At 42.6% G+C, this 24,615-nt stretch overlaps 2 protein-coding genes across 3 annotated transcripts in view; both read right to left on the reverse strand.

Moving 5' to 3' along the window:
* Nucleotides 1-2,357: 2,357 nt before the first annotated feature.
* On the reverse strand, nucleotides 2,358-12,598 carry LOC132898924 (transmembrane protein 275-like). Its single transcript, XM_060940592.1, has 2 exons — nucleotides 12,135-12,598; nucleotides 2,358-3,401 (listed from the first exon to the last, which is right to left on the reverse strand). Exon 2 carries the CDS (start codon nucleotides 3,361-3,363, stop codon nucleotides 2,788-2,790), a length of 576 nt encoding a protein of 191 aa, XP_060796575.1. The 5' UTR covers nucleotides 3,364-3,401; nucleotides 12,135-12,598; the 3' UTR covers nucleotides 2,358-2,787.
* An 810-nt stretch (nucleotides 12,599-13,408) lies between these two features.
* The window catches only part of mknk1 (MAPK interacting serine/threonine kinase 1), a 47,689-nt gene continuing 36,482 nt past the window's right edge, over nucleotides 13,409-24,615 (reverse strand). For both annotated transcript variants that reach the window (XM_060941689.1, XM_060941688.1), the window contains exons 9-14: nucleotides 24,292-24,347; nucleotides 21,463-21,558; nucleotides 21,153-21,347; nucleotides 15,963-16,127; nucleotides 15,831-15,874; nucleotides 13,409-14,619 (exon numbers count right to left, since the gene is read on the reverse strand). In XM_060941689.1, coding sequence (XP_060797672.1) covers nucleotides 14,400-14,619; nucleotides 15,831-15,874; nucleotides 15,963-16,127; nucleotides 21,153-21,347; nucleotides 21,463-21,558; nucleotides 24,292-24,347 — 776 coding nt within the window. In that variant the 3' untranslated portion in view covers nucleotides 13,409-14,399. The remainder of the gene's footprint in view (nucleotides 14,620-15,830; nucleotides 15,875-15,962; nucleotides 16,128-21,152; nucleotides 21,348-21,462; nucleotides 21,559-24,291; nucleotides 24,348-24,615) is intronic.

The following is a 24,615-nucleotide window of genomic DNA, read 5'->3' on the forward strand; positions in this document are numbered from 1 at the left end:
CAATTTTTAGAGTCACCAGTTAACCTAACCTGCATGTCTTTGGACTGTGGGGGAAACCGGAGCACCCGGAGGAAACCCACGCGGACACGGGGAGAACATGCAAACTCTGCACAGAAAGGCCCTCGCCGGCCCTGGGGCTCGAACCCGGACCTTTTTGCTGTGAGGCGACAGCGCTAACCACTACACCACCGTGCCACCCCAAGGTTGAACTTTTTGGCCACAATTCCAAAAGGCATGTTTGGCGTAAAAACAACACTGCGCATCACCAAAAGAACGCCATACCCAACACTAGTGGCAACACTAAGAGGCCACTGTTGGGTCTTTGACCAAATATTCAACTGTTTGTGTATCCTGTCTCAAGTGTAAGTTGCTTTGCAAATACATACTTTCACTTTCCCTCTTTTGATGCGTTACAAAAAATTCTCCAAATAATCCAATAACTCAAAGTGTAAAATGCAGTAGTTTTTTGCTGTAGGATCTGGTGTGAAGCAGAGTGCCTAAGGTTCTATGACACAGGGCTTTGATTCTCAAAGAACCTTATCTTCCAACCCATTAACACGACATGTTTGTTTGTAACCTGATCAGATATATTTAATTGTCTATGTAGTGACTCATGAGCATCAGTGCTAGTGATAAAAAAAGTGAAAATTTACCATTCACATTCTGTGATATTGCTCCTTCATCATCTCATCTCATTATCTCTAGCCGCTTTATCCTTCTACAGGGTTGCAGGCAAGCTGGAGCCTATCCCAGCTGACTACGGGCGAAAGGCGGGGTACACCCTGGACAAGTCGCCAGGTCATCACAGGGCTGACACATAGACACAGACAACCATTCACACTCACATTCACACCTACGGTCAATTTAGAGTCACCAGTTAACCTAACCTGCATGTCTTTGGACTGTGGGGGAAACCGGAGCACCCGGACGAAACCCACGCGGACACGGGGAGAACATGCAAACTCCGCACAGAAAGGCCCTCGCCGGCCACGGGGCTCGAACCCAGGACCTTCTTGCTGTGAGGCGCCAGTGCTAACCACTACACTGCTGTGCTGCCCCTCCTTTATCATTACAAGTAATATTTAACAGTTATTCCACGAAATTGAGTTGTACGTGAGCTGATAGCTGATGAGGCGCGTAGCACCGAATTGGCTATAAGACGATGAGAACGATGAGATTGAGTGGAATAACCATTTTATTCTATCCACATTCACTGGATTTTGAGAAACAGCATTTTTATTTTTAGCAAATTCGAGAAATAAAAACTTTATACAAAGCATCTGACAAAATTTCCACTTAGGCAGACTTCTTAAAAACCTATCGATGGCTGCACGAATTGAATTTAGTGTTGTTTTTATAGAAAGTGCCGTCTTGGTGTCGTGCTGAGGTATAGAATAGCTTTAGACATTTATTTAATTCTTTCTTGGACATTTCAGTTATGTTACTTTCAAACTTCTTTGAGCTTTTGAACCAGTCTAAAAAAAATAAAATAAAATAAAAATTCAACAAATTTTAATGCTTAAGGATGAAGAATGTCAACAAACTGGCAAAATGACTGTAGCAATTTTTGAAAAATGCTGTAGTAATAATTCTAGGAAAAAAAAGATGTTCTTACCATCAAATACTTTCATTCCATATTTTGTAGCTTGTTTTGTATTTTTGGGGTTTTGTTTTCGAGTAGAGTTTTTCTTTCGTCCTCGGTTGGTTCAGTAACACACGTCGCCATTTTGTTTTTTTTCTACTCACAGTATATGAGCTGATATCTTAGTAGTAGATTAGCCAATCAGAGCGTACGATTGCTCATATCCAGTGAATGTGGACAGAATAAAAATTATTATATAATGTATATAGTGGGGCGGCACGGTGGTGTAGTGGTTAGCGCTGTCGCCTCACAGCAAGAAGGTCCGGGTTCGAGCCCCGTGGCCGGCAAGGGCCTTTCTGTGCGGAGTTTGCGTGTCCGTGTGGGTTTCCTCCGGGTGCTCCGGTTTCCCCCACAGTCCAAAGACATGCAGGTTAGGTTAACTGGTGACTCTAAATTGACCGTAGGTGTGAATGTGAGTCTGAATGGTTGTCTGTGTCTATGTGTCAGCCCTGTGATGACCTGGCGACTTGTCCAGGGTGTACCCCGCCTTTCGCCCGTAGTCAGCTGGGATAGGCCCCAGCTTGCCTGCGACCCTGTAGAAGGATAAAGCGGCTAGAGATAATGAGATGAGATGTATACAGTATGTGAAATAGAACTTGTTTGTCCACTATTTGCCTTTATAACGGACTTTGTAAGACTTTGTGAGTAGCTCATGGACCCTCTCTTTTGCAATACCTTCTTTTCTCTTTTCTTGTTTTTCTAGTCATATCTGCAGACAGAGATGGTCGTAGCAAAATGTTTTTCAAACTGTTCTGTTGATTTTGTGTCATACTTTGGATTGTTGTCTCTTCAATTTTCATCATTTTGGATAACTCATTTGAATATTGCATCGTTTTGGTTTGGGATTCAACACTGATAAGGCCTTCATTAAAACAAGTGAAACGAGATGATCATTTGGCACGTCTCAATAAAAACACTTGTTTTTATTGAGAATCATCAGGATGAGGTAGAAGTCTTGTTTTCCTTTCCACAGTGTCAGATGGACGGATGAGCTTCTGTCTTTACAGTAATGTCCACAGTGAGACTGATCTGACATGCCAAGTGGAAGCAGGTCTTTGTGTGTAGAGCATTGATTGTATCGTGTTAAGCTGTCAAGACTTTCAAAGGATGGTGCAGGAAGTGTTGCTTCTTGCAGACCAGATGATTCAGTATCGCGTAGATGAGCCAAGGTTTTGTATCTCATATGAGCTAAGCAGAATCATATCTTCTCTTGGTGACAACTGACAAGATGAATGACTTCCATTTGGAAGGTTACCAATCTCTAACGGGTGGAGCATGACAGCAGGTAGGTGAGTGGAACTAGAATGGTGGGAGGAGCATAGAGTGTTAGTCGGGCTGAGCTGAATGGCTGTGGTGTCCTGCAGCGTGGGCTCACTGGTCTCCATTTCAAAGGCAGCTCCACCCATCCTCATTAAGCCCCAGTGGTCTGGTCTTCCATTGGCATGAGAAGAGGAGGCGGAAGGCTGGCGACTAAACATGCAACACACTCCAAAAAATGACAGCGCCACCAGCAGGAGGAGGGGCCCAATGATGATGGGTGGGTTATTTGCGGGCAGCAACTTGGCAAAGCCGAAAGCACCCACAAGAGTGATGTTGATCCCAGCCAACATGATGCAAAGTCCACAGGCGCAGCACAGAGACGGGGACGGATGGCTGTACGGACGCAGGGATCGCGTCTTCTTCGCTGCGGTCAGATGCGGGTCTTGTTCAGTGCAAATCATCGTCCCTGTGGAGTCTCCTCACTTTCTCTTCGAGGTATCTGGTAAGAGGGAGAAAAAGAGTGGGACAGACAGTGATGATTAATGAATGCAGCAGGGGAGTGGAACAGGATTTGCTGTTGTGTTAATATCCATCCGGCTGTGTGTCATTTCAGAGGGAACTCTTGGGAGGCGCAATTCAATTAGTGCAGCCAAGTCCAGATGACTGCAATGATGAGAAGCTTTGTAAATGGTACAAATTACTGTGCCATATAACTTCGTTACTTGGGATGTCTGTGAAAAGATCTTTTGGACAGGCTTTGGTGCGGCCAATGTCTGTGTGAGATGTTAACCAGGAATATGGTGCACATTTCTCTATGGACATGCAATTTATTTCGCTGTGCTCACACTGCTTAAGATAAGGAAATAGGCAAAATCAGAACTGCTCGCTTTTGGATACTTTTACTAAAACACCAAAGTAAATACAAGTAATAATATTATTAAGTGAAACAACTTTCTTGGATAATGAAAATGTAACAATCAGATAAAGCTCAAGATAACGTTAAAATAACTTCAAACAAGTAAACATCAAAATCTGATATAATACAGATATCGATCATTGCATGCTTTTATTGTATTTTTTTGCAATTCAACAAAAAAAAAGTCTACGTACAATTCTTTGTAACTTTATGCCAACTCAAACAAAGTCACACGTCTATTAGACTATTATATTTAACATCATATTATGTTACACAGTTTAGATATCTTGAGTCTGGAATAGATTCCACACTTACCAAAGATCTACAATCTTGATATTTCCAGCTTTAGAAAGATTCTCTGTGTATATGGTAACGTTCTTGTGCATAAAAGTGCATCAAGTTCTCTCAGCAGCACTGGGTTTCACCAGAGAGTCACCCAGCTGTGTTCCAGCCAAGTGAGTGCCTAGTTCTCTTCCAGCTGATTTATAGAGGAAGATCCGGCTGAGAACACCTCATTCCACACCCACCACCATCTGCACGCCAGACTAAAGAGGCACCATGTCCTTTTCCATTATATTGTATGGACTTTACTCTGTTGCAGTTCTCATATTTATATTTTATTTATCTTTGAAAGAGTACGTGTTGAGAATGCAATTATACAGTTGTGCACAAAAGGTCTAAACAGCATTAGGAGAAAATAAAAGGAGGGAAAGAAATTAAGACGTTTCATGTATTTCTTGGTTATTGTAAGTAGAAACATATAGTCAAGTATTGTAGGTTAGTGAGAAATTAATCTGTTTATTGTTATTAATCTTTCCATTGCCTTCCTCCAAGCATCTTGTAGTTTAGCTGAAATAAAGCAGGGTTGACAAATTGCATATGGCAACAGACGACATAATGTGGACCAGATACACTGGAAACTGAGTGCAAACAATGGTGGATGTCTCTACTTAAAATAGCCATATATAATAGGAATATATATGTAAGTAACATTTGTCCATTTGTCAGTACAATGTCCAAATAAAATTTAATTGAAAACGACAGGGGCGGCACGGTGGTGTAGTGGTTAGCGCTGTCGCCTCACAGCAAGAAGGTCCGGGTTCGAGCCCCGTGGCCGGCGAGGGCCTTTCTGTGCGGAGTTTGCATGTTCTCCCCGTGTCCGCGTGGGTTTCCTTCGGGTGCTCCGGTTTCCCCCACAGTCCAAAGACATGCAGGTTAGGTTAACTGGTGACTCTAAATTGACCGTAGGTGTGAATGTGAGTGTGAATGGTTGTCTGTGTCTATGTGTCAACCCTGTGATGACCTGGCGACTTGTCCAGGGTGTACCCCGCCTTTCGCCCGTAGTCAGCTGGGATAGGCTCCAGCTTGCCTGCGACCCTGTAGGACAGGATAAAGCGGCTAGAGATAATGAGATGAGATGAAAACGACAGCTCATCTATTGTATAAAATACTGCAGCTACAGACAGCTGACAACCTAATGGCTCTGTTACGCAAGGAGGGCATGATTTGTTTGCCGGGTTTGTTGACAGGGCTCCCTCATTCTGTGTTGCATTCTGGCTCTCCCTTTAACAGTGGATATAAAAAGTCTACACACCCTGTTAAAATTATTTTTTTTTACATTGGAAAAACCTATGAGACTACGATAAATAATTTCAGAACTTTTCCCACCTTTAAATGTGACCTATAACCTGTACAATTCAATTGAAAAACAAACAAATCTGTTGGGGGGGGGGGGGGGGACATAAAAAATAAAAAACGTACAATAAGCTGGTCGCATAAGTGTGCACACCCTTAAACTAATACTTTGTTGAAGGAGCTTTTGATTTCAGTCTTTTTGGGTTCACACCTGCCATCAACTACAATGACTCTGATTAACCCCAAATAAAGTTCAGACATTTACTCCGTTGCCTCCTCCAGCAAAAGCCAGGGTTCACAGAGAGCTTACAAAGCAGCAAAGGGATCTCAGTGCTGAAAGGTATCAGTCAGGAGAAGGGGACAAAAACATTTCCACGGCATTAGATATACCATGGAGTACAGTGAAGACAGTCATTAAGAAGTGGAGAAAATATGGGAGAACAGTGACATTACCGAGAACTGGACATCGCTCCAAAATCGATGAAAAGACAAGACGAAAACTGGTCAGGGAGGCTGCCGAGAGGCCTACAGCAACACTGAAGGAGCTGCAGGAATTTCTGGCAAGTACTGGTTGTGTACTACATGTGACAACAATCTCCCGTATTCTCCATATGTCTGGACTATGAGGTAGGGTCAAAGAAAAACATCCAGGCTCGGCTAAATTTCGCAAAAAAAATCCCCCCAAAACACATCAACTCTCCCAAAAGCATGTGGGAAAATGTCTGATGAAACCAAGGTTGAACTTTTTGGCCTCAATTCCAAGAGGTATGTTTGGTACAAAAACAACATGGCGCATCACCAAAAGAACCCCGTACCCATGGTGAAGCATGGTGGTGGCAGCATCATGTTTTGGGGTTGTTTTTCTTCAGCTGGAACAGGGGCTTTAGTCAAAGTGGAGGGAATTATGAATAACTCTAAATACCAGTCAATTTTGGCCCAAAACCTTCAGGTGTCTGCAAGAAAGCTAAAGATGAAAAGGAGTTTCATCTTTCAGCATGACAATAACCCCCAAAAAAGTTTTGGAACGTCCCAGCCAGAGTCCAGACCTAAATCCAATTGAAAATCTGTGGGGTGACCTGAAGAGGGCTGTGCGCAAGAGACACCCTTGCAATCTGACAGATTCGGAGCGCTTTTGCAAGGAAGAGTGAGAAAATATTGCCAAGTCTAGATGTGTCAGGCTGATAGACTCCGACCCAAAATGACTGAATGCTGTAATTAAATCAAAAGGTGCTTCAACAAAGTATTAGTTTAAGGTTGTGCACACTTATGCAACCAGCTTATTGTACATTTTTTAAAAAATGTTTTCTCCCCTAACAGATTTGTTTGTTTTTCAATTGAATTGTACAGGTTATAGATCACATTAAAGGTGGGAAAAGTTTTGAAATTATTTATCGCGGTCTCATTTTTTTTACATCAGAAAAACCGATCATTTTAAGGGGGCGTGTATACTTTTTACATCCACTGTAGTTATGCTGTCATAGTTAGTTTTGCTGGAGTCCCTGCTTGCACTCAGTGCAAAATGTATACTGTTCTTACTCATCAGGTGACACTGGGCATACCCAACAACCTGCCTCTCTCTCTCTCGTTACATGGCGATCCTGAGATCCCAGTGATGCTGACCTCTTCTGCTCTTCAGACCTGCTTCATCCATCCTGATGCCCTACGTTTGGCTAGCATCTCATCACATTGCTCCTGTGGAGGACGGCCCCATATAGACAGTCAAAAGTCACACCTGGAAGTTGGCTCTGGCCACTTACAGTTTTGCTGCGATGGCTGAGGACTACATATTGCCATGATAACTTTACGACTGCAGTTGGTTGTCATGAACAGCTTTGCACTCAAGTTTCTATCAATGAACAGTTGATAACGTCAACAAAACAGACTTCATGTTAAAACTATAATGAAATTTCCTGGTTACAGTTGTACTTTGTGACTATAGGTCACAGTTATAGAATCAAGTTATTTATAATAATGCTATCTGTTATCACCCAGATGAGGATGGGTTCCCTTTTGAGTCTGGTTCCTCTCAAAGTTTCTTCCTCAGGTCATCTGAGGGAGTTTTTCCCTTCCCACCATCGCCACAGGCTTGATCATTAGGGATAAAATTAGCTCAATCTTTAAATTTTCTGTAAAGCTGCTTTACGACAATGCCTGTTGTTAAAAGCCCTACACAAATTAACTTGACTTGCTGGGATCCACTTGTCCCCTTAGAGGCAATAGTCACTGCAAATCAATACCAAATATATTCGGACTGATCGCTTTTAAATCAAGGATGAAACTTTTATATACAGTTAGGTCCATATATATTTGGACACTGACACAAATTGTTTTTTTACCTGTTTACTGAAACATATTCAAGTTATAGTTATATAATGGACATGGACATAAAGTCCAGACTTTCAGCTTTCATTTGAGGGTATCCACATTAAAATTGGATGAAGGGTTTAGGAGTTTCAGCTCCTTAACATGTGCCACCCTGTTTTTAAAGGGACCAAAAGTAATTGGACAATTGACTCAAAGGCTATTTAATAGGCAGGTGCGGGCAATTCCTTCGTTATGTCATTCTCAATTAAGCAGATAAAAGGCCTGGAGTTGATTTGAGGTGTGGTGCTTGCATTTGGAAGATTTTGCTGTGAAGAAAACATGCGGTCAAAGGAGCTTTCCATGCAGGTGAAACAAGCCATCCTTAAGCTGCGAAAACAGAAAAAACCCATCCGAGAAATTGCTACAATATTAGGAGTGGCAAAATCTACAGTTTGGTACATCCTGAGAGAGAAAGAAAGAAAGAAAGAAAGAAAGCACTGGTGAACTCATCAATGCAAAAAGACCTGGACACTCACAGAAGACAACAGTGGTGGATGATCGCAGAATAATTTCCATGGTGAAGAGAAACCCCTTCACAACAGTCAACCAAGTGAACAACAATCTCCAGGAGGTAGGCCTATCAATATCCAAATCTACCATAAAGAGAAGACTGCATGAAAGTAAATACAGAGGGTTCACTGCACGGTGCAAGCCACTCATAAGCCTCAAGAATAAAAAGGCAAGATTGGACTTTGCTAAAAAAAAACATCTAAAAAAGCCAGCAGAGTTCTGGAAGAACATTCTTTGGACAGATGAAACCAAGATCAACCTCTACCAGAATGATGGAAAGAAAAAAAAGTATGGCGAAGGCGTGGTACAGCTCATGATCCAAAGCATACCACATCATCTGTAAAACACGGCGGAGGCAGTGTGATGGCTTGGGCATGCATGGCTGCCAGTGGCACTGGGTCACTAGTGTTTATTGATGATGTGACACAGGACAGAAGCAGCCGGATGAATTCTGAGGTATTCAGAGACATACTGTGTGCTCAAATCCAGCCAAACTGATTGGTCGGCGTTTCATAATACAGATGGACAATGACCCAAAACATAAAGCCAAAGCAACCCAGGAGTTTATTAAAACAAAGAAGTGGAATATTCTTGAATGGCCAAGTCAGTCACCTGATCTCAACCCAATTGAGCATGCATTTTACTTGTTAAAGACTAAACTTCAGACAGAAAGGCCCACAAACAAACAGCAACTGAAAACCGCTGCAGTAAAGGCCTGGCAGAGCATTAAAAAGGAGGAAACACAGCGTCTGGTGATGTCCATGAGTTCAAGACTTCAGGCAGTCATTGCCAACAAAGGGTTTTCAACCAAGTATTAGAAATGAACATTTTATTTACAATTATTTAATTTGTCCAATTACTTTTGAGCCCCTGAAATGAAGGGATTGTGTTTAAAAAATGCTTTAGTTCCTCACATTTTTATGCAATCATTTTGTTCAACCCACTGAATTAAAGCTGAAAGTCTGAACTTCAACTGCAGCTGAATTGTTTTGTTCAAAATTCATTGTGGTAATGTACAGAACCAAAATGAGAAAAATGTCGTCTCTGTCCAAATATTTATGGACCTAACTGTACTTGTGTGGCATTTTCCAGGATGGAAGTGTCCACATCCACAAGGCATGAGGGCTCACTGAATGGTTTGACGAATATTAAAATGATGTAAATCATACACTGTGGGCTTCACGGTCACCAGATCTCAACCCAATTGAACCCCTCTGAGAAAAGATTTTGTACCAATGTGATGGACAGCATTCTCCAGCACCATCAGAAACACCAACTGAAGGAAGGGCTTTTGGAAGAATGGTATACAGTACAGTTCCAGCATGTACAGAGCTTGTTATGGTGGATTTTGGTGGCCCAACAGACATGTTATTTTCCCCTTTAATTTGTCACCTGTCTGCATTTCTGAAATGATCCTGTGGTGATGTGTGTGAACCTGGTAAGAGGATCTGTAATATGAGCCATTATGGATGACCGTGTTGTTGATGGCACCATTCTGGCTGAATAAACCATGGTTTCAACAATTGTTAGTGTTCATGCCCATCAAACCAGACCTGCATTTTATCAGCTGAAGGAGTCACTGTGGCACAATGGGCTTCTGCTGTCTCAAGACAGCTTTGCCTTTTACAGTTGTGCTCATAAGTTTACATACCCTGGCAGAATCTATGATTCTTTGACCATTTTTCAGAGAATATGAATGATAACACAAAAACATCTTTTCCACTCATGCTTAGTGGTTGGGTGAAACCATTTATTGTCAAACGACTGTGTTTTCTCTTTTTAAATCATAATGACAACAGAAACTACCCAAATGACCCTGATCAAAAGTTATCATACCCTGGTGATTTTGGCCTGATAGCATGCACAGAAGTTGACACAAATGGGTTTGAATGGCTACTAAAGGTAGCATCCTCACCTGTGATCTGTTTGCTTGTAATCAGTGTGTGTGCATAAAAGCTGAGTGAGTTTCTGGGATCCAGACAGACTCTTGCATCTTTCATCCAACCACTGATGTTTCTGGATTCTGAGTCATGGGGAAAGCAAAAGAATTGTCAACGGATCTACGGGAAAAGGTAGTTGAACTGTATAAAACAGGAAAGGGATACAAAAAGATATCCACGGAATTGATAATGCCAGTCAGCAGTGTTCAAACTGTGATTAACAAATGGAAAATCAGGGGCTCTGTTAAAACCAAACCACGGTCAAGTAGACCAACAAAAATTTACACCAAACAGCACAGAGACGAGCCTCAAAACTTCTGGAACAAGGTAATTTGGAGTGATGAGCCCAAAATTGAACTTTTTGGCCACAACCATAAACGTTACATTTGGAGAGGTGTCAACAAGGCCTATGATGAAAGGAGCACCATTCCTACTGTAAAGCACGGAGGTGGATCGCTGATGTTTTGGGGATGTGTGAGCTACAAAGGCACAGGAAACTTGGTCACAGTTGAAGGAAAGATGAACGCAGCACGTTATCAGCAAATACTGGAGGCAAATTTGCACTCATTAACCCGGAAGCTGCGCATGGGATGTACTTGGACGTTCCAACATGACAACGATCCAAAACACTAGGCCAAGTCGACCTGTCATTGGCTACAGCAGAACAAAGTGAAGGTTCTGGAGTGGCCATCTCAGTCTCCTGACCTCAATATCATTGAGCCACTCTGGGGAGATCTCAAGCGCACAGTTCATGCAAGACAGCCCAGGAATTTACAGGAACTGGAGGCTTTTTGCCAAGAAGAATGGGCAGCTTTACCATCTGAGAAAATAAAGAGCCTCATCCACAACTACCACAAAAGACTTCAGGCTGTCATTGATGTTCGAGGGGGCAATACACGTATTAAGAACTGGGGTATGTAAACTTTTGATCAGGGTCATTTGGATGTTTTTTTGTTGTCATTATGATTTAAAAATAGAAAACACAGTTGCTTATCAATAAATGGCTTCACCCAACCACTAACCATGAGTGGGGGGAAAAAAGTTTTTGTGTTATCATTCATATTCTCTGAAAAAAGGCCAAGAAAGCAAAAATTCTGCCAGGGTAGGTAAACTTATGAGCACAACTGTATCTTGAAGGGTGAGGTAAGGGTGATTTCACAGATATAGTTGAACAGTGGTGCCTTCTTTTGTCAACGCCATTCAAAGCAGGCTATGGCTACCTCACTAATGCTTTGTGGCTAAATGGCACAAATCACCAAACATCATTCCAAAATCCAATGGGAAGACTTCCCAGAAGAGTGGAGGCTGTTATACAGTAGCATCAAGAGGTGGGGGAGGGGGATGGCAACTCCAAATTAATGTCATGCCTTTAGAATCGGATGTTCAACAAGCTTTTGCCTACATAGCATATTTGCAACAGCAGTGTGAACTAGGACTAGGACTTTTCCCCCCCCATCATACTCACATCTGGATGAGGCAAAGCAATGCCACATTGATTAACATGGGATCCTCAATAAAGCGCAGTATCAGCAGCGTTTGTGAATGCTGTCCATTATCATCTGAAGGGTGCACAATCAGGCCTGTTATGAACTTTCATGATAGTTTTGATACGCAGTCTCCAATACTTCCCAAGAAAATCATCCCAGTGGTCCAAAAAAGCCATAGAAAGGAAGGTTACTTATGTAGCCTTATGTCTATGTGCAGGAATGCCAGGCCCCGTGGATCACTCCAACTGACAAGAATAGTGAGAGGATGCACACGAGTGGCACACCTTTGCTATTAATAGGAAACAGACAACATACTGTAGAAGGGACAAAACCTTAACCACATTACTCTAGGGATTTGAAAGAGCTGAAGTAATACAAACATTAATTCATCTTCAGCAACTGTTCCATCCTGGTCTGGGTCATGACAGGTCCAGAGTCCATCCGAGGAACAGTGTCCAAGGAGAAAGAGAAAATTCATCTTGGATAGGACATCAGTTCCTGCATGCACATACCTACCGAGCAGTACTTTATCACAGCCACTCGACATACCTGCATGTTTTTTGGACAGAGGGAGGAAACGCACATGACCATGGGGAGAAACTCCACACATTAGACAGTAATCCGAGCACAGAATTGAACCCAGGATCCCTGATCTGTAAGGTGGTGATGCGACCTGCTGCACACTGCGCTGTCCTTCAAGCATTATGTTATAAATAAAAATGTCTATTACATTAAGAAACAGATATTTTCCCTCTCAGAAGACAAATTGAGGGGAAGGTGGCTTACTTGCTGAAAAAAGAAGTACTTGTTTAAACTGAGGGATTCTAGTCTCATCTCATCTCATTATCTGTAGCCGCATTATCCTGTTCTACAGGGTCGCAGGCAAGCTGGAGCCTATCCCAGCTGACTACAGGCGAAAGGCGGGGTACACCCTGGACAAGTCGCCAGGTCATCACAGGGCTGCACATAGACACAGACAACCATTCACACTCACATTCACACCTACGGTCAATTTAGAGTCACCAGTTAACCTAACCTGCATGTCTTTGGACTGTGGGGGAAACCGGAGCACCCGGAGGAAACCCACGCGGACACGGGGAGAACATGCAAACTCCGCACAGAAAGGCCCTCGCCGGCCACGGGGCCCGAACCCGGACCTTCTTGCTGTGAAGCGACAGCGCTAACCACTACACCACCGTGCCGCCCGGGATTCTAAATCATTGTCGGAGAATTTATATAAACAAACGCAGAGCCAACAAGAGGAAGATGCAAAGAGATTTTGATTCATATTAGTTTTGATGGAGGGGCGGCACTGTCGCCTCACAGCAAGAAGGTTCGGGTTCGAGCCCCGTGGCCGGCGAGGGCCTTTCTGTGCGGAGTTTGCATGTTCTCCCCGTGTCCGCGTGGGTTTCCTCCGGGTGCTCCGGTTTCCCCCACAGTCCAAAGACATGCAGATTAGGTTAACTGGTGACTCTAAATTGACCGTAGGTGTGAATGTGAATGGTTGTCTGTGTCTATGTGTCAGCCCTGTGATGACCTGGCGACTTGTCCAGGATGTACCCCGCCTTTCACCCGTAGTCAGCTGGGATAGGCTCCAGCTTGCCTGCGACCCTGTAGAACAGGATAAAGCGGCTAGAGATAATGAGATGGATAGATGGTTTTGATGGTAAAAAGTCTGCCACGTCAAAGACAATGCAGTGGTCATGCTGTGGAATTGCAGTTGAATGATTTCTAGAATAAAAAGACAGAGTTCCTTTCATTAAGAAACAAAGTTTCTATTGCAACACATAAAAAACAAATAAAAATAATGTAATATAAAAAACGGGAAGAACCAAATGTGCAGAACACCACATACAAAGATGCAAGAGACAGAGAGGTGACACACATACACTACGTACTGAATGCAAATAGAGGACAAAAGTAACACTTCACAATACACTTGCCATATAGTACAAAGTGCATACTACCTGCTGACATGGTCCAACACTGCTGAGCCCTGTGCCTGATAAAATGTGCAAACTGGGTTGGAGATAGAACCATAATATGAATATAAATATGGATACAAATATAAGCTCATCTATCACTTCAGAACAGTATTTCTATAAAAATTAAAAATGGCATATCAAGTGCCTTTACTGAACAATACCATTCACTTCAAAAATCACTAAATAAATTACATTTATGTAAAAAAAAATGGTAAGTGAAAAAATAATCTCCTCAAATATGTAAAGTTGAGAGGTTTTAAAAAAACCCAAAAAAATCCAGGCAAGTTGAGAACCGTTATAGTAAATGCTTAATGTAGATGATCCCACCTTATTTCTCAGCACCCTTAAATTGAAAATAATAATAAACAATAAATATTTAAATATTCAGAAATCTCTCACAGCTCCATATTTTTAAATCTGCTAAAAACATTATGTATGTGGTCCATCATGAATTAGAGCACCTAATGGACGCATTTTTCAGAATATGCACCTCTTGTAGCTCTGCATAATCCCTTTGCATTACGAAAAACACTTCAGTCGGTGTACATGTGTGTTTACACGCATTACATGTCTTAACATGATGTCCACTGCTGTGTGATTAGAAAAACATTACTGAACACAGCTCAGGCACAAAACGTCTGACTTGCTATGCGTGTCGGGTCACTCTGGAACCTGAGCGGCGTTTAGGTATTGGCTGGTGCTGCGGAGGGCGTGAGCCTGTGCTCTGCGTCTCGCCAGTCTGGAGTTGGAGGGGGGCGAGAGTCTCATGGAGCACATGATGGTGCTGTTATCCTCCTGCTCTTCATCCTGCTGCGACAGCTGCCTGTTAAAGGCTATAGCCTCCGCCGCAAACTGAGTCAGGTCCTTAGTGCTGCACTTCCTAGCAACAACACAGATGACCAGTTACAAGCTAGACATATTTGTGCTTTTAAAGGCAAATCCAGACACTATATGGACAAAACAGCAGACTGATGCCCCTTTTCCACCAAAACAGTTCCAGGGCTGGTTCGGGGCCAGTGCTTAGTTTGGAACCGGGTTTTCTGTTTCCACTGACAAAGAACTGGCTCTGGGGCCAGAAAAACCGGTTCCAGGCTAGCACCAACTCTCTGCTGGGCCAGAGGAAAGAACCGCTTACGTCAGCAGGGGGCGGAGTTGTCAAGACCAACAACAATAAGACCGCGAAAGATCGCCATTTTTAAGCAACGAGAAGCAGCAGCTGTACAAACGCGAAGTCATCCATTATTATTATTATTGTTGTTGCTGCTGCTTCTTCCACGTTGTTTTTGCTTCGATATTTGCGCCAAGGTTTATGCAAACATAGCGACGTAACTGACGTATACAACGACGTAATGACGTATACAGCGACATAACTTCCCTTAGCACCGCGAGCTATGGAAAAGCAAACTGGTTCTCAGCTGGCTCGCAAGTTGAACGAGTTGTGAACCAGCACCGGCTCCGAACTAGCCTGGGAAATCCCATGCTGCTTTGCACAATCGTTCCGATCTGAAAAGACAGCATGGAAACCCTTGTCTAAAGGCTCGCCTGAGTTAGGGAGCCAATCAGAGAGTGGGGAGGGGTGGAAAGACGGTGACGCGTACTACTCAACAAACGGAAGCTTGTAGTTTATTTGGGACTGTTTACGGATCACATTTAACATGGCGGCGAGCGATACGAACCAAACTTTCGATCAAGCTTTGTCTTGCACAAACGGCAGTAATCGTTCGGTGCCATTGTTTTCCTATTTTTGTTTTGCCTTCTCTTTCCTTCTCTTCTTCGCCGCTCTAACTATGTCACCGGGTACAACTGCCATGATTGGCCATGGGCTACATATACGCCAAATGATAGACATTCGCAATGTCCAATAAACGGCCGTTGACAATCGTAAACCACACCTCCCCTACGAGAAATTCAATAGGCGGATTCCAGACCATATTTCACTTGTGATATGGTCTGGTGTTAACCAGACTAGCTCCGAACCAACCCTGGAACTGATTTGGTGGAAAAGGGGTATGAGATTCTCACAATCTGTGTGTGATTTGCTCATTTGCATATTGCACACTTCTGCGATATCAGTACTGAAAAGTTGAATACCTTTGTAAGACATGTGGCGTTGGAAGACCTCTTTCAGGAGCATTCTGGAAAGAAAAGTGCCAAAAGGTTTTAAAACATGAATGACATAGGAAGAAAAATTAAACAGAAAAAGAGGAGGACAAGCAGCCTTACCCCCTGAACCCATGGGTGTTGTAAGACCTGAGCTGCACTTAGCCTCAGCGTGGCGTCTCGCACCAACAGCCGGGAGATCAAGTCTTTGGCGCCATCTGAGATGTGTGACCAGTCCCGATCCCCAAACTCGTATTTACCCTCCTGGATTCGCTCAAACAGGTTGCTCTGCACACAGGACGTACGAGCACATTCAGTCCCACAATACCAAGCATAAAGATGGTGTGACCACCTGTATGAATATATTGAAATTTTCATACAATTTATACAGTGGTGCTTGAAAGTTTGTGAACCCTTTAGAATTTTCTATATTTCTGCATAAATATGACCTAAAACATCATCAGATTTTCACACAAGTCCTAAAAGTAGATAAAGAGAACCCAGTTAAACAAATGAGACAAAAATATTATAATTGGTCATTTATTTATTGAGGAAAATGATCCAATATTACATTTCTGTGAGTGGCAAAAGTATGTGAACCTCTAGGATTAGCAGTTAATTTGAAGGTGAAATTAGAGTCAGGTGTTTTCAATCAATGGGATGACAATCAGGTGTGAGTGGGCACCCTGTTTTATTTAAAGAACAGGGATCTATCAAAGTCTGATCTTCACAACACGTTTGTGGAAGTGTATCATGGCACGAACAAAGGAGATTTCTGAGGACCTCAGAAAAAGCATTGCTGATGCACATCAGGCTGGAAAAGGTTACAAAACCATCTCTAAAGAGTTTGGACTCCACCAATCCACAGTCAGACAGATTGTGTACAAATGGAGGAAATTCAAGACCATTGTTACCCTCCCCAGGAGTGGTCGACCAACAAAAATCACTCCAAGAGCAAGACGTGTAGTAATAGTCGGCGAGGTCACAAAGGACCCCAGGGTAACTTCTAAGCAACTGAAGGCCTCTCTCACATTGGCTAATGTTAATGTTCATGAGTCCACCATCAGGAGAACACTGAACAACAAATGGTGTGCATGGCAGGGTTGCAAGGAGAAAGCCACTGCTCTCCAAAAAGAACATTGCTGCTCGTCTGCAGTTTGCTAAAGATCATGTGGACAAGCCAGAAGGCTATTGGAAAAAAGTTTTGTGGACAGATGAGACCAAAATAGAACTTTGTGGTTTAAATGAGAAGCGTTATGTTTGGTGAAAGGAAAACACTGCATTCCGGCATAAGAACCTTATCCCATCTGTGAAACATGGTGGTGTCAGTATCATGGTTTGGGCCTGTTTTGCTGCATCTGGGCCAGGACGGCTTGCCATCATTGATGGAACAATGAATTCTGAATTATACCAGCGAATTCTAAAGGAAAATGTCAGGACATTTGTCCATGAACTGAATCTCAAGAGAAGGTGGGTCATGCAGCAAGACAATGACCCTAAGCACACAAGTCATTCTACCAAAGAATGGTTAAAGAAGAATAAAGTTAATGTTTTGGAATGGCCAAGTCAAAGTCCTGACCTTAATCCAATGGAAATGTTGTGGAAGGACCTGAAGCGAGCAGTTCGTGTGAGGAAACCCACCAACATCCCAGAGTTGAAGCTGTTCTGTATTATTCGGTCATATTTATGCAGAAATATAGAAAATTCTAAAGGGTTCACAAACTTTCAAGCACCACTGTACATTTAAGGCAAAACCCACGTTCTACAAGTATAACAACCATCATCTGTAGCCGCTTTATCCTGTTCTACAGGGTCGCAGGCAAGCTGGAGCCTATCCCAGCTGACTACAGGCGAAAGGCGGGGTACACCCTGTACAAGTCGCCAGGTCATCACAGGGCTGACACATAGACACAGACAACCATTCACACTCACATTCACACCTACGGTCAATTTAGAGTCACCAGTTAACCTAACCTGCATGTCTTTGGACTGTGGGGGAAACTGGAGCACCCGGAGGAAACCCACGCGGACACGGGGAGAACATGCAAACTCCACACAGAAAGGCCCTCGCCGGCTGCTGAGCTCGAACTCAGGACCTTCTTGCTGTGAGGCGACAGCGCTAACCACTACACCACCGTGCCGCCGTTTCAAATCATATAAATACCAAATACCCGAAAAGCGATATAATTTCCGTGAGGCACAAATTGGAAAAAAAAGAAATTTCTAGACACTTTTTCATAGAAGGTACAGTCCTGTGCTAGTCTTAGGCACATATAAAGATAATGAGGCGGCACGGTGGTGTAGTGGTTAGCGCTGTCGCCTCACAGCAAGAAGGTCCGGGTTCGAGCCCCGTGGCCGGCGAGGGCCTTTCTGTGCGGAGTTTGCATGTTCTCCCCGTGTCCGCGTGGGTTTCCTCCGGGTGCTCCGGTTTCCCCCACAGTCCAAAGACATGCAGGTTAGGTTAACTGGTGACTCTAAATTGAGCGTAGGTGTGAATGTGAGTGTGAATGGTTGTCTGTGTCTATGTGTCAGCCCTGTGATGACCTGGCGACTTGTCCAGGGTGTACCCCGCCTTTCGCCCGTAGTCAGCTGGGATAGGCTCCAGCTTGCCTGCGATCCTGTCGGACAGGATAAGCGGCTAGAGATAATGAATGGATGGATTTTTATCATTCCAATTAAATTTAGAGGTTATTGATTGCCATTCCCTGAAGTAATATTTTAAGGGAGAAATAGGAAGCACTGAGAACAAAGATGGCTACAAACATTTATTTTAATTCTTGTTGTTCTTCCTTGCAGTGACAGCTTTAACGTTGGCCATCCATACCAATGTGACTGCAGATTATTCTTATGCTTGATAGAATTATTGGCGTGGAGCTGAGAGAAGTGAGGAGGAATACATACACCCATAAATAATCTGATCAATGCCATTGCAAGGGTATGAGATCAGACAAAGAAATGTTTTAGCCAGTTCGTTTATTGGAACTGAAACCAGCAGAGATTTTTCCCAGGTTATCTTCTCTCCAGAGTACGACTTCTATTGGATTACATGTAATTATGCCAGAAAGGGGCAAAGTAATGCTGAAACAAGCAAAATGTGTCATCTTCGAGGCCAAAAGTCGACCTGATCTTTCACCTTTGTGGTAATGTGTTAGTCTAGTGTGATTATTGATTACGCCTTTCCGAAGGTGGCGAGTCTCAGTCATGTTAAAGGATATGGGACATGGATTTTTACCTGGGCATAATTATGTATACAGGACATAAGAAATGCCATCTAAATCACTGCAGGGCGTCAAAAATGTGAAAATCATCACATTATTCAAGTTTTTTTATACATCAGCATAAAACAAGGATTCGTTAATGAGCTAGGTGGTCACGTGACCCGTGACGCAACAAAAACTTTCCAAGGAGCCAGCGCTTGGGAATCTAATGTAAACAGGTTACCGAAATGGACACCATCGACAGTGATATTCCCGATGTTTCACAGAGATGTGAAGTTAGACCCTATCAATTCGAACCGATAGCTGGAAATTCACATGAACATGGATCTTGTCTTTACTCTGACGGGTCAGATGATTCTGAGAGTGAGAGTTCATTCAGCCCTCATGAAACTGAAAGCGGTCGGCTCGATAACACTTCCTGGTAAGTTAAAAACAATTCTGCTCAAAGGCTAATGATCTGTTGAAAGAAGTATTATTTTTGTATCATACATTGAAAGTTCATCATAGATCTAGCTAAAGTCCGTTGCAAGCTAGGTTTTTTTTTGCTGATATTTTTCGAGATTGATTGAGATACAATGCTTCCAGAGTCCGAGATGAAAACGTTCAAAATGGCGAAACGAGTCAGAATTATGATGATCAATAATTGATACACCCAAAATTATAATACTAATCCTTACCTCGGCTTTCAGTCGCTTAGCGCAGAGGTCTTCAACAGGGGGGGTCGCGAAATCGCACCGGATCACTCATATCAACAAAAATATTCCTGCCCTGTCCCCTGGCCTCCGTGCAGGGATGCAAACAGCGCGCCTTTCGGCGGATGCCGCCTTTTTCACGGCTGAATCGCGCAGATCCGATTTAAAATATATATATCTCGATATTAATTCATGAAACATAAGGATGAGAAAAAAAACAGTTTAAATCGGGAAGCTGCGCACATTTGTGCAGCCTGGCGCAAATGTGCGCAGCTTCCCGATTTAAACTGTTTTTTTTTCCTCATCCTTATACTTCCTGTTTCATGAATTAATATCGCTCAGTACCTGAGTATTAATGCTGAAAGAATCCTCAGTGAAATGGTCCGAACACAGTTTGTGGGAAACAGTAGGTGCAAAGTTTTTTCAACAGGTGTTCTGTAAAGTTATCCTACCTCTTGGATTTGTCCTACCAAGCCTACTGCACATGCGCGAAGCCTACTGCGCATGCGCAGGTGAGCCCACACTTTCCTCAGCTTCGGGTCCTTGGGGAACGCAAAAAAACTTACTCCAGGGCATTTCCCATTGGAATTATTGCAACCATAAGCAGCACAATACACCATGATGTCCAATGTACTTTAAAGACTATAAAAACAATTTTCTTGTCATCCACTTCTCCATTCATCTACCCGCTTGTGCTGTGCCCGAAAGTTTTTGTTACGTATGATCACGTGACAGCGGCTCTTCCGGTTGCAAAAAATGCATATCGGAAGTCGAGCAGAAATGCCATATAATCATCACGAATATAACGATTCTGCTGAATTTAATAGATGATTTTGTATTTGTTGATGCAATTAATTCATATTTTTAATGGAAAGAAACTGATATAGCGTGCATTTATGCTTCATGTCCCATATCCTTTAAACCTGTAGGTGTTTTCCTAAAACGCAGCTCAAATGCTTAAATTCATGCACAAAAATAGAACTTCAAACTATATCTCTCTCGTCAGGTCACTGAAATTAACACAAGCGGATTATTTTTGACCAAAAAGAGTTTCATGGCGCTGGCAGAACTGAAAGGTCACACCTCCTGTTGCACCACTGTGCAACTACAGCACAGGCCTCTGCATTTAGGACGATGAAAATATCATCAGAGTGAATGCAAAAATTGTTTTCTGCCCAATCAAAACGGCAATTACGCCAGCATTAACCAGCCAATTCCACTTGCATCAGAATAAAAAATAAATAAAATTACAAATGCAGTTTTTAAAGGAATTTGACAATTCCCAATAGGCAGCATATCAAATAAAACCTGCAAATGAAAGTAGGATATCCTTACTGGTCCTGTACTGTATGTAGTTATCTGATTAATGCTGTGTGTGGATACACTTGCATACTGGATCTTACCTGGCAGGCACGGCAGGTTTCCCCTTGTTCCCAGCCACAGTTAGTTCCACAGCGGCCAGTAAACGGTGGACTGCCACTAAGCAGAATATACAGGATCACCCCGAGGCTCCAAAGATCACAGCGCTTATCGTAGAATGAGGCTTCATCTGTAAATACTTCCACCACCTCTGGAGCCATGTACTCAGCTGATCCACACTAAAGAGGAGGGGAAAAGAAAAAAGTCATTTTTGAAATGCAGACTTTCAATGACCTGGCTCATTTTCATGTTAAAAGACAAAAAAAAAAAAAAATGCTTAAAGTGTGTGTTTACGGGTGTAGTAAGTTCAGGAGTAGTTATGGGGGTACAGGCACTGTTCAACTTCACACCACTTCCCAGGTCAAAATCACAGATCTTCACAGGAGACACCTACAAAAACACAGATATCATTACCACAGCCCATCAGTCGAATCTAATCCTGAGGTTTTAAAAACTGTCATCACATTGATATTATCTAGGACTTTTACAGGGCCTTGCCCAAGTACTGGCCCCCACCACTGTAATTTCCCCACATTTTGTAGCGTTACAACCTGGAATGAACAACTGGAATTATAAGTAATGAATCGACAGGAAAAAATTCCAATAATATTGAATTGCTTGCAAATAAAAACAATTCTAAGAGTAATGATTGCGCAAGTATTCATGTACAGTACCAGTCAAGAGTTTGAAAACAGACTCATTCATCGGGTTTTTTCTGTATTTTCTACATTGTATGACAATACTGAAGACATCAAAACTATGAAATAACATATGGAACACACATGCATGTATATATGTTATTTACCAGCTGGGAGGTCCGTATTGTGAAATACCGTGACCGAGGTCTTGAAAGTACTGACCGAGGCCGAGGTCACGGTATTTCACCATACGGACCGACCTTAAGCTGGTAAATAATATATTTATTTTTTTCTTTACCAAATTCTAACAGAAAACGAGAGCGCCCGAAAGGGAAAACCGAGCCGAGCCGCCATTTTGAATCCTCATTCACGGCTGTAATGCAAACGACTTCCTCCTCGGTATACAAGTGCACTTCCATGGCAGGAAAAAAACTACATTTTGCCGCCTATGTAGTCCCCTATTTATACAAATAGGAGTCATTCAGGATTCAGCCATGTTTTTGCTCGGCGTTAGCAACAGTTAAAGGTTTTTAGCTTTCTCCTGAAATGTTTTCTTTTATTTCTTCTTCCTCAGGGTAGTAAAACTCGCTTTCGCTGTGAACACTGTTATCGCTATCCATGATGTAAAATTAATGCTATTCTCCTGAGAAATGCGAAAATAAATGTCTCATCTCATCTCATTATCTCTAGCCGCTTTATCCTTCTACAGGGTCGCAGGCAAGCTGGAGCCTATCCCAGCTGACTACGGGCGAAAGGCGGGGTACACCCTGGACAAGTCGCCAGGTCATCACAGGGCTGACACATAGACACAGACAACCATTCACACTCACATTCACACCTACGGTCAATTTAGAGCCACCAGTTAACCTAACCTGCATGTCTTTGGACTGTGGGGGAAACCGGAGCACCCGGAGGAAACCCACGCGGACACGGGGAGAACATGCAAACTCCACACAGAAAGGCCCTCGCCGGCCCCGGGGCTCGAACCCAGGACCTTCTTGCTGTGAGGCGACAGTGCTAACCACTACACCACCGTGCCGCCGCGAAAATAAATGCTGACAAAAAATTGCTATTATGTTTGCTGTTGTTGTGAACGAGCGAGTCGCCAGAGGTCCGTAACCGGGGTCCGTACTGTAGTATACGGACCCGCTCGCCAGCCAATCAGAGCGCAGGATTTGATGGAAACCGCACCGTGAAAAAAATAAATAGAATTATGTGGTAGACAAAAAAAAATTCTAAATATTTCATTCTTCAAAGTAGCCACCATTTACCTTGATACTTTACACACTATTGGCGTTATCTTAACCAGCTTCATGAGGTAGTCACCTGGAATGCTTTTCAATTAACAGGTGCCTTGTCAAAAGGTAATTAGTGCAATTTCTTGCCTTCTTAATACATTTGAGATCATACAGTAAATAGCCCTATTCCACAACTGGAGTAATCCATATTATGTCAAGAACCACTCACTTAAGTAAAGAGAAACAAAATACATCATTACTTTAAAGGAGAACTGAAAGCAAATTTATCAAAATTCTATTTCTCATTTTATTAAATATCGGAATGCATGTTTGATCGCTATGTCGTCGCTGCTATAGCAAGTTCTGAGTGTTTGAAATATGCTCTGTAATATAGATCAGTCCATATGTCAAAGCGATGGCTGTAAACGAGATTCGTTGAGACCTGTGCGAGACATCGTAGGACGGAAGTAAAACGTACGGCGGAAATCAAAGTGACCGACATCTGCCAACGTTGTCAAAAGACGCGCGCGCCCTCTTTCAAATGCTGACGTAATCGAGCCGGAAGTTTAGTGTGTTTTGATAGCAATCAGAAAAGTTTGAAAAAAGTCGGCAGTAATCGTCATTTAAACTCGTTTTTGTGCAATATTTCATTTGGAAAACAGTTTTCAAAATGGCGGCGCTGACACCTGGCTGACGCTTCACGTTTTGAAGTCTCGCACAAGTCTCGTGAAGATCGCGCGGAGAAGCGACGCCTGCCGTGGACCAAACGAACTAAATTCAACATGGCTAAAACCAAATAGGCCGATAAGTATAATATTTAATTGCAGTTAGCTGCCGATACGAGTCACGATATACCGTAAGGTTACTAAAGCCAAAAATGTAATTGAATAACACGTGAATTAAGAAATAAAGCAAGTTTAAAAATGACTTCAGATCCCCTTTAAGACATGAAGCATCTTAATTCATATAAATAAAGAAAAACCACTGAATTAGAAGGCATGTCCAAACTTTTGACTAGTACTGCATGTGACTTAAACCCCACCACCACACACACTAGCAGAACTTCTTTAGGTAACCCATGTGCAGGCTAAGATCAGACTCACAGTAAGAACCCTTCTGTATTTTACACCGCAGGTTGCAAGAGTAAATATAAATGTTAACACTTTCTCTTTAATTTTTCTTCATGGTATCAATTACATCAAAACCATCCATTACTAGGGTGAGAAACCAGCAGAATAAGGAAATACCTTGTCAACATATTCACACAGGATATTTTCAGGTTTCAGGTCACGGTGAGCAATTCCTAAGACACAAGAAAAGTAAGATTTCATAATATTTTCATGCAGTTCAAAGAAAGAATGATCTACGTTTTACTGTTTAGAAGTTCATGTTCTACTTTTACATACCTAATACAACATTAAACCTTTCCTAATTATTTTTAACCACATGAGTCCTGCGTTATTTGTATGAGAAAGGGGCATTTAAAGGAACAATCCACCGTATTTCCATAATGAAATATGCTCTTATCCGAATTGAGACGAGCTGCTCCGTACCCATCCGAGCTTTGCGCG

The sequence above is a fragment of the Neoarius graeffei genome, chromosome 15, assembly GCF_027579695.1.
Source record: "Neoarius graeffei isolate fNeoGra1 chromosome 15, fNeoGra1.pri, whole genome shotgun sequence".
NCBI lineage: Eukaryota > Metazoa > Chordata > Actinopteri > Siluriformes > Ariidae > Neoarius > Neoarius graeffei.

Coding starts and splice junctions, on each gene's coding strand:
- LOC132898924 (XM_060940592.1), bottom strand. CDS start 3,363: ATGATTTGCACTGAACAAGACCCGCATCTGACCGCAGCGAAGAAGACG.